The sequence below is a fragment of the Belonocnema kinseyi genome, chromosome 8 (assembly GCF_010883055.1).
Source record: "Belonocnema kinseyi isolate 2016_QV_RU_SX_M_011 chromosome 8, B_treatae_v1, whole genome shotgun sequence".
In the NCBI taxonomy this organism is placed as follows: Eukaryota; Metazoa; Arthropoda; class Insecta; order Hymenoptera; family Cynipidae; genus Belonocnema; species Belonocnema kinseyi.
In genome coordinates this window covers 38382792-38393657 of record NC_046664.1, presented here as the reverse complement: position 1 = coordinate 38393657, position 10866 = coordinate 38382792, and the positions used below count along the sequence as shown (strand labels likewise).

General features: G+C 26.5%; 1 protein-coding gene across 2 annotated transcripts in view; it reads right to left on the bottom strand.

The window, feature by feature from the left end:
* LOC117179144 (sestrin homolog) overlaps positions 1-10866 on the bottom strand; it is a 592084-nt gene that overhangs the window by 342310 nt on the left and 238908 nt on the right. For both annotated transcript variants that reach the window (XM_033370823.1, XM_033370824.1), the window contains exon 5: positions 1038-1067. In XM_033370823.1, coding sequence (XP_033226714.1) covers positions 1038-1067 — 30 coding nt within the window. The remainder of the gene's footprint in view (positions 1-1037; positions 1068-10866) is intronic.

The window sequence follows — 10866 nt, the reverse complement described above, 5'->3', positions numbered from 1 at the left end:
ATTCTATGAAATTGGCACCGCTATTTTTTATTTTCAAAAAAACAAAAGTTGTGCTGAATTGTGCCGTAACATTTTTTTTCGTAAAAATCAAAATTGGATAAAAAAAAACTATTTAAGGCCAGCACCGCCATTTTGTTTCAAAAAAGGAAAGTTGTGCTTAATTGTGCTGGGTCTGTGCTGAATTGTGCCGGCTTTTTTAGCACACATAGACACTGCCTAAGTGGTACACTGTTAAATAATTTTTCTAAGAAAATCATGTATTCCAAAATTTAACTATTTTCCCATGAAATTTAATGTTTTTTATTTCTATTGACTTGAAGACTAAAAGTAAGGGAAAAATTGAACCCTCCTCAAATAATAATCTTGACAAACACAGAAAAAAACTAAAAATAATATTTTTGCAGGAAATTTTTTAGAGCGATAAAATTTTGTTTAGCCAACTTCGCGTCTTTAGAAAAACATGTGTTTGTTATGGAAAAACAAAAGAAAGTTTAAGCGATATTTGTGTAAAGTTTATCCTGTGAATTTAATTTTTGTTGAAGAGAATCTTTCGTCGGAAATCGATGCAAAGTTTATCTTCTGTTTTTTCTGTGAAATCATCTTATCGTTTTTATAAATTAAGAGCGTTTTTCCTCGCCCTAATCTGAAAACATGGAGTTTCAAATCTTATAATCCAGGAACAAGCTTTTTAATCCTATAAGAAAAATTTAAGTCGGTAACTATTGCACAAGAGATTCCGAAAGCAACTTAAGTCAAGTTAGAATGAAATCTTCTAGCTGGATCTTTCGGTAACTAATCCGCTTAATTCCTCGAATACTTGAGTTTTTATAAGGTAATAGGATGAACCGCACAACAAAATATTAAGGTCATGCAGACATATCCGGCGGAAAATTAAATTGCCCTGTTCATTAAATTGTTCTTTGTTCGGACCGAAAATTACGAAATTTATTAACGATCTATTGCCTTCAGCTAATGATTTTTTAATTACTCTATGCAAAACAAATTATTATGATAAAGCATGAAAAATTGTTTCTTACCTTTTCATCGAGGTTGTTCAAATCTGGCAGCTGAAAACAGAAAAACAAATAATATTTAATAAAATACAATTATAAAAACAACTATTATTTTTTTTCAAAGAATTTCAAATCTGATTGGCTGAAATATTGAAATTGTTAAACCTGAGGCGAATTGAGAAACACTTGTGGTACTTTCAAATTACCTAATGAATTATTGTTTATATTATATATGTTTTATGAAAGTGTTTTTCGCTGCGAATGAGTATTATTTCGAAAGATCTTTAATATGAAATCCTAAAATCTGAAAGAATACATTTTTTTCAATTTCAGGTTGTGTTTTTTTTCATTGGAAATTATTATTTTCAAACAAAACCCATCACCAATAAACTTCATTTTCAACAATTTAGGATATGTTGTCGTTTTACACCGAAATTGGGTGTTTTTAATCATCAACTATTAGGTTTCAAAGACACAAATCTTTCAATAAATGACGTTTTTCGGTTTTGTGCGTTTTTTAAACAAAAAGCAGTAAATTTTGAATTTTATAGTAGGTTCGCGTTTTATACAAAAAATTCTATTTTAAAACCAAAAATCAATATAGTTTGAACAAGATTTCAAATCTTTTAATAATTTTGGACTATCTTCGTCTTTTTCGGCAAAAGCTATTTTTTATAATACCAAAAATGTTGAAAATTCAACAATTTCAACAATTTCAGGTTATATTAACTTTTTACAAAAAAACAAAAATATATTTAAGACACAAATCAGTACACTTTGAACTAGATTTACTTTTTTTATTAGATGCAGGTTTTATTAGCGTTTTTTCTACTGGAAATCGGCGTTTTAAAACAAAAATCATTAGATTTTACAGGCTCATAATTTTCGAAAATTTTATATTAGCTAATTTTGCTGAAAAGTACAACAGCTTGCTTGAATATATATTCTAAAAATAAATTAAATATATATTAAATCTGAAGACATAAATGATTTTTAAATATTGTCCTTGATTTTCTATTAGTTTAGCTAATGGATATTATGAAATACAAATATTTGGTATTGATATTAATTTTATATTTTAATATAAACATTGTGCGAGAGAGAAAAGTAATCGGGGTGTAGCACGCGTTTTTTTCTAGTAAAAATAAAAATGTATGGAAAAGTAAAAATGTAAAAAAATGTTACAGTCGTGAAATTTTAGAAGTTTCTAATTGAGAGATTTAAAATTGGAAACCCAACAAAAAAAATAGCAATTTAAAATCGATATTAAAAAAAAATCTAAATGAAACAGCCATAACTGAAATATTTGTAAGTCAAAAATTCAAAAATGCCAAATTGGAACATTAATAAGTGTAGTTAGATGACATCTTTGCTGGTTTTTCGAAAGATATCGTTTTAAATTGAACCAGATGTCATAACTATAAAGAAGATTTTTTAATTGTCATTAGGGTTGACAATACTTATTTTTGCTCTGAAAATAATAAAAGTTTTTTTTTTTAATTCTTCAGTTTCAATTTAAATTCGTACATCCGGATTGGCCATCTAGCGGAAACGCAGGAAATAATTTCATACCAGAAACATGAATTTCACTGGATAACTAAAATGGTAAGAAGGAAATTAGAGATATCTGCTTTACCGACATCAATTAGTTTCGTTTCATTTGTCAAATCTAGGTGACGACACACTCCAGAACTCAAATGTAATAACAATTAACTTCAATCAACCGAAATTAAAAGCAATTTATATCAATCCGTCCTAAAGGCAATTTAAAGTTAATATACGTCCTTGTTTCTTGGGTATATATCTAAACAAGTATTAAGAATGTTGAAATTATGTGGTAAAGATAAATTTTCAGTATAGGAAAAACACCGTTTTTTATCAGTTTATTGAGTTTCAATGTATGACTCAAAAAACATTTAATGTGGTCTATAAACTACTTTACGAATTTCAGGCCAAACAGTTGGACTAAATAGTTAACTTTTTGACTTATAAGGCTAAATTTGCAACATCCAAGCACATAGATGAATTTTTAACAAGATACATCAATTTTCAATAAAACTGTTGAATTTTGAAGCCAGAAGAACGAATTAACTAGAAGATGATTGAATGGCAAACCCAAAACTATTATATTTGAACAAAAAAGTTAATTTTCAACCAAAGAATTAAATTTGCATAAAAATATTTTAATTTTTAACCAAGTAGTTACATTTTTAACAAAATATGAATTTTCAAAAAAAAAGAAGTAATTTTTGTACCGAATAGTTTGATTTTCTACCAAATTGTTCATTCCTCAACCAACCCAGATTAATTTATAACTAAAAAGTTACATTTATAACCCAAAAGTATGAATTTTGATCAACAAAAATTAATTTTAGTCCAAAAAAGACGATTTTTGAACAAAATACATGAATTTTTAACTAGAAAATATCGGATTTTAATTTAAAATGACATTGTTAGAAAAATGATGAATCTTAAAGAAAATGCAATTTCGACAAACAGTTCAAACTAAAACATGATTTTTGAACCCGGAAGATTAATTTTCTACAATTAGAACACATAGTTAAATTAGCAAGTATTTGAATTTTCAACTAAAAAAGATGAATTTTCCAGAAAGACGACTAATCTTTTACCAAAAAACATAAAGTTTTAACAAATGCATTAATTTTCAATAATATGGTTGAATTTTAAAGCCAAAAATACGAATTATCTACAAAATGGTTGCATTTTAAAACCAAAAATACGTTTTTTTAACAAAAAAATTAATTTTTCATAAAAGTAGTTTCATTTTTAACAAAAAATTTCATTTTCAACCTAATAGTTTAATTTTTTACCAAATTGTTGAATCATCAACCAAGCTAGAATAATTTAGACTCAAGCAGTGGCGTTTCTAATAAAAAAAGGTTGAATTTTCAACCAAGGAAAACCATTTTTGACAAAAAAAGGCGAGATTTGATGAAAATACATGAGTATTCAATTATAAAACATCAATTTTCAATACAAAATATCAATTTTCACCAAAAAATTGAATAGCTACATGGTTAGCCAAAAAAATTAATTTTCAACGAAACAAAGACTAATTTTCAAAAAAATAGTTACATTTTCAAACAAAGAGATAAATAATTTCCAATTAACATTATGAATCTAGAAAAAAATGAATTTTCAGCATAACAGTTCAACTTAAAAACTGATCTTTTACACGGGAAGATTAATTTTCTAAAAATGTAATAGTTAACCTTTTAACCGAGGAGATGAATAATTTTTAACCAAAAAATGAATGATTAAGAAGTATTTCAACTTTCAACCAAGTAGCGAAATTTCTAGAGAAAAGGTGATTTTTAACTAAATACTAGAATTTCTAACAAAACTAAATAAATTACGAGGTAAAAATATAATAGGAGTATAATTATTATACTACTATTATATTTTTAGTTAGTTTAGTTTTCTTCATGGATTCTAACAAGTTAGTTCGCACTGAAGAAAAAAAAAGAGAAAAAAAAAGTAAAAAAAATACTTCTTTCAAATTTATAGGCCCACGCTATTCAACAATATTAAAATTAAACAGTAATCTACATTTAAGAGATATCATATTTGAAGAAATTAAAAAAATTCAAGTTGGGAAAATTCAATGTTCAAAATTTGAAACATTTAGAATTGGTATTGAACCAAAGAAAGCATCAAAGTTTAAACATTGAGTAAATATTTTTAGAAAAAATACAATACGCAACAACTATTTCTTAAATTATGAAATTAAGGATATTTAAGAAGAGTATCTCCATTTTTATGAAAGCATTCTCTAATTCTCCTTATTTTCCACAATATTTTGCAATGGAAAATTAACTTTATTTGTTAAGCAAAATTCCCAGTTTTGTAACCGAACATTTCAAAGCTACATATAAAAACCGAATTTTAATGTTAATTTAAAACCTTACAATTCAGTCTATTATAAACTATAAAAATTATTATTTATTTGTCGCAGTCTTCACAGTCTTTCTCCCTCTTCTCATTTTTCCGCAATAAATTTAGGACTATAAACTATTACATTTATTTTTAAGAATTTATCTTGTTTAGTTAAAATATCAACAACTTGGTTGAAAAAAGACCTATATTTGATTAAAAATTCATTTCATTGGTTGAACATTTATCATTCTTGTTAAAGATACATATTTTTTATTAAAAATTTATCTATTTGGTTCCAAATTTATTTTCTTTTTACAGAGTCGTATTTTTTGGTTAGGGATTAAAATTATTTCGTAAACATGCGTCTTTCATGGATGAATTCAACTTTTTTTATTATAGAAATTAAAATCCTCTTTTGTTCAAATATCAGCTACGACATCATTTTTTGTACAAATCTCTTTTTTTTGGCTTGCTAATTCAACAATTGGTAGAAACTTCAACTATTTGGTACACAATTGAACTGTTTTGAAGAATATTTTTTTTTAAATTTAAAATTAATTCCCATAAGTGGAAATTGAACCACTCCATGTAATTTGTTGACAACTCGTCATTTTTTGGTGAAAAACAAACCTTCTTGGGTGAAAATTAAACCATCTGGTTAAAAATGTATGTAGGGTAATGGGTATAGTAATTGGCCACCATTGACAATGAATTACCACTTCTAAATGATCATATATTAAGAAATATTCATAACTAAAACTAATAATAAATAGCGTGTCTTAGAGTGTTTATGAAGATTTATTTGTGAATATTTCTTAATTATGTACATTTAAAGCAAATAGTCAATTATGGGGGGGGGGGGGGCAATGGTATACACCACACTATTTTCTTTTGAAATTTTATTTTTTCCTGGTAGAAAATTAATCTTCTTGGTTTAAAATTCAAGTATTTGGTTAAAAATAGATGTACTTTGTTAAGAATTTACATTTTTTGTTAAAAACTCATATTTTTGGTTGAAAATGTAAATATTTGAAGACAAATTCTACTATTTTGTAGGAAGCTCATCTTTTTGTTTATGAATGTAACGCTTCAGTAAAAACGAAACCTGGTGTTCGCTTCAGCCTCTTTCTATTGAAAATTTAATTCTATATTTCATCACTTCACTTCATTTTCAATTCAATTCACTCAGCAATCATTGACCATACAGGTGGGGACTTTTACCGGCTACGTATAGGCATGCACGCACGAATCAGGTTTCATTCGCTTTGCATATTTATGCGCGAACCAGGAAATTAAATTCCCATAAATCAAGGACTGGCAAGGTGCACGCCATACGGTTACGCCGATGAATAATGCTTCCTTCCAACCAAATATTCGTCTTTTAAAACTGTTATTACAATTACAACAAAAAATGAACGAATTTTAACGAAAATTGTACAGAAGAGATGAATAACAAGGTGGCCTCAAAACTTAATTGTCGAAATTCTATGACTTTTCCCTGACTAATTTTACATTTTCGCTGATATTTAAGATTTAAAGGCCAAAATTCTAATCTTGTAACATTTTTAATATAGAATATTTCATAACAGGAAAAAGAAACAGATTTAGACTTATAAACTTTTAATTTATTGTTATTGGGGCTGCTAAAACCTAATTTGTCTGAAAAAAAGTAATTAACCACATTTAATTGTAATTAGAATAATTGGCTAACGCCCCACTCTTCTATGGTGGCGTTCCAGGTTCAAAGCAATTCTATGAAATTCGGTATTTCCTGAAATCCTGAAAATGTATGAAAATGCCTTGCGAGATTTTAGAATTCATTTGAATTACCTATTGAAATCCTCGGAATATTCCAAAATTCTTCACAACTGCAAGCAAATTTGAAATAATTGGATTTTATTTTTTTTTAAATTTAATCTCTAGAAAATGCTTTGGAATCTTTTTATTATATTCGACAATATTTCTAACCCCTTGAAACTCCTTTAAATTATTAAAATAAATTAAACATCCCTTAAAATGTTATAAAATTCCCTAAGGTTTTTCAAAATCGTTAAAATATTTTGAAATCCGTAAGCTTTTTTTAAGTTCTTGAAAATTACTTGGGTTGCTTTGAAACACCCTCAAATCCTTTTGAAAATTTGGAATCACTTAAAATTAGTTAAATCTATTAAAAAATACCTAAGGCATAGCAAATACTGTAAAATCTTTTGAAAACCCCCTTCAAATTATTAATATCAATTGAAAATTCCTTGAAATCTTTTTATATATCTTAAATTCTTAAATTTTGTTAATATACTGTGTAATGCCCTGCAATATTTAAAATCCTTGAAATCCCGTGAGCATTTTTGAAGCACTTAAAAATTCCTTGAATTTTTTAGAAAACATCCTAAAATCCTTTAGAATCACTTCAAATGACTGAAATTTATTAAAAACACCCTAAGATATTTCAGTCTTTAAAATTCCTTGAAATTTGTCAGAACTCTCAAAAATTTCTTGGAATTTGAAAAATGCTCCAAAATCTTGAAAATATGCTGAAATCTTTAAAATTATTAACAATATTTGTTAATGCCCTAAAATCTTTAAAATCCTTTAAAACACTTCAAACTACTGAAATATGTTAAAAATACCCTAAGATATTTTATATCCTTTAAAATCCGTTGCAATTTTTTAAAGTTCTTTAAATTTCCTTAGAATTAAAAAAATAACCTAATACCTTACAACTTATTTGAAATCTCTTTGAATTAGTTAAATTAATTTAAAATTCCTTGACATCTTTTAAAATATACTAAAGTCATTAAAATTCGTTAAAATATTTGGTGATATACATTAAAATATTCGGTAATACTCTTAACAATTCCTTAGAATCTTTTGAAATATCCTAAAACATATTAAATCCTTTAAAACCTCTCCAAATTATTTAATTAAATTAAAAGTACATTGGAATCTTTTTAAATTCTATAAAATATTTCAAATCCACTGAAATATTTTGAAATTACTCAAAATTTTATCAACTTTTTAAAAGCAACTTGGATTTCTTTTTAAACCCTAAAATCCTTAGAATTCTCTAAAATTACTTCAAAATATTGAAATCTATCAAAGATATTCTAAGATATATTAAATCTTTTTAAATTCCTCAAAATTCTTAAAAGTGCTTCAAAATTCCTTGGAATTAAAAAATAAACTCTAAAATCTTTTAAATTCTTGAAAATGCCTTAAACTCTTGTAAAGCTCTTAAAAATTCATTGGAAAATTTTAAAACACTTTATCTTAAAAAATTGACTGATTATTTTGACCCTGATTATTTTTTAAAGTTACTTAAGGCCCTAACTTGAATAAACATAAGAAATGTGGTTTCTATTTTTCTTTATTAAAAATATAAACACATATTTGGTACATATACTGTATATTACATATACGATAAAACATTCCTTTATAAAAATTTACACTCCTTTCACAGTGCTTATTCTACAAGAAATTCATGTATTCTGTAATCGCAATAAATTTGTATAGCGTATTTTTAAATGGGAGAGTGCCTAATAGATTCTTTTGAAATAATACTGACATAACATAAACATTGTTCACTCAATCTAATCAACTGTTAATAGACAGAAAATTGATTTATTTATAATTCGCTGTTAAATATTATTTTAAACTCCATAATATTTTTTGTTGGAAGCACTTTTTCTTTAAAAATACACATGTTGCTTACGGTAAAGTTATTTAATTCCATTTTATTAAGGTATTATTCATCCTCACAGCTATATAACAAAAATATACTAACTACTGGAAAAAGGACAATATTAATTATTACATAATTAATTCGATCTTTCACTAAAAAAAATCTTTGCATCATTATTCCATAATAGAATCGTGGTATCTACTTTAGTATTTGCACATTTTTATCGAAAATATGTTTATTGCATACAAATTCTTAAAAAGTCAAATATACATCGTGGAAAAAAGGATTTTTTCGAAATCTCATTTTTTAATACAATAATTAAGAAATAATCTGGTAAATAAAATTTGAGTTAAAATTTAGTTTATATTTTAACGTAGCTATAATTTCTTGCATGTTCTGAAACTTTTGCCATTGTCATTTTATTATTATTCAATGAAAAAATGGTCTTATTTTTGCGGATTTTCAGCAAAAGAATGTGATACTGTGATATCGATAAGAAATGTAAGTAATATAAATAATCTAAATGTACCTTAAACTATTTCAAATGTTTATTTTCTTGGAAGAGGATAAGTTCTCAATCAATTTTTTTTCAAAAAATACAAATTACGATTTCTAATTGCTATTAAAAGCCGACTTTGAGAATGCATGAATTTTAGTCTCAAAATGTTAGGTCGATTTTCTCGCGATTGGCTCATTTTTTTTACATAAAACTTTAATTACCCGTATTTAGAGTTTGAATATCACGCATACAGGATTTTATTTTACTTTTAGACTGAAAATTGAATTTGTTCTCCCCTAAAAAATTCAAATGATGTTGAAATACACTGGAACCACACTTATATCCGCCGTCCTAGAACGTAAACATTCACTTATATCCTGCCGGAAGGGGATTCCACCAATGTTACTCAGCGAAGGAGAAATGGCCACGCTGCGCTCTGATTGGCTTGCTTGTCACGTGGTGCTGCGAGGTGGTGGCTGACAAGCGGATATAAATGAGAGTTATGCAGAGATATAAGCGCGGAAGGTTATAAGTGCGAGAGGATATAACCGCGGTTCCAGTGAATTTATAAAAATTATACTTTTAAGGAACGGAAATATTTCCGATAATATTAAAATAGACTGTAGAAAATTGTCGTACATTTTTTAAGGATTTTTCAGTCCTCTGTAGTACGAGGATATAATAGGACGCAGGCATCCTCAGCTCTTATGCTTTCAAATAACTACACACAATGTATCTTAACTATTCATATTATTACCCTCTCTTGCATACTCAGCTTTGAACATTTTCCGGTTTTACTTCTTTTTTGTTTCGTTCCAGTTTTCCCTAGACATTTTGCAAATTCGTTTCAGAATTTTTGTTCGACTGCAAATCGGATTTACATTTAAACTACCACCCACTCAATCCACGAGTGCAGTAAATCCCGAACTAAGACTCTCTGCAAAACGTCTTGCAATCGTAATTGCATGAAAAATTTTCCCTCGACACGTAGGAAATTTTTGAGATCAGTCTTGTATAAAATCGTCTATGCCATATTATTCGAGAAGCTTCCCTAACATATTACAAAAATTGGTTTACATTTTATTACGTATCATTTTGATGAATTTAGAATACAGATAAATAAAAGATGTAAATTCACAATGAGTCGTAATTTATAATTACACTATAGAAAAAATAGATTTTCGAGATGCCCTTTAATTTAAAACTATAGAATATTTATTTATAGACTAGCGTTCACAATTCTGTGATTTACAAATATTGTATTGGAACATACTTTACCTTGATAGGTATTTTAAAAAGGAAATTAGAATCCAAATTTTTCAACTCGTTTCAGATAAAGAAGAAAGTCTGAGAATATCGGAATTGAATATTTAGAAGTTTTAAATTATTTAATAAAAATTTAAAAACTAATTTTTAAGAAAAATAATAATTTTTTATAACTTGTTTCTCATTTTTCTATAATAAGTAATTTTTTAAATTTACTTATTGCATTTTGTAATTGGCACGCCAAAAATAAAAACAAACTATATCATATCCGATTTATGAATATTTCTTTTAAACATTTTTTGACTAAAAAATACAACTCAGTCAAACGTAAAAGTGTTTTAATTCAAAAAATTTCGAAATGAACAAATCCAAATTCGTAGCGCCAATAATTGGGTAAGTTTGGATTTAAAGTTCTTAAAATTTTAATTAAAATTGAAAATGTTGTTCTCCAGACTTCAAAAATTTTAAAAGGTCATCAAAATTCAGCCAATTGAAAATTAAATTTTAATCGC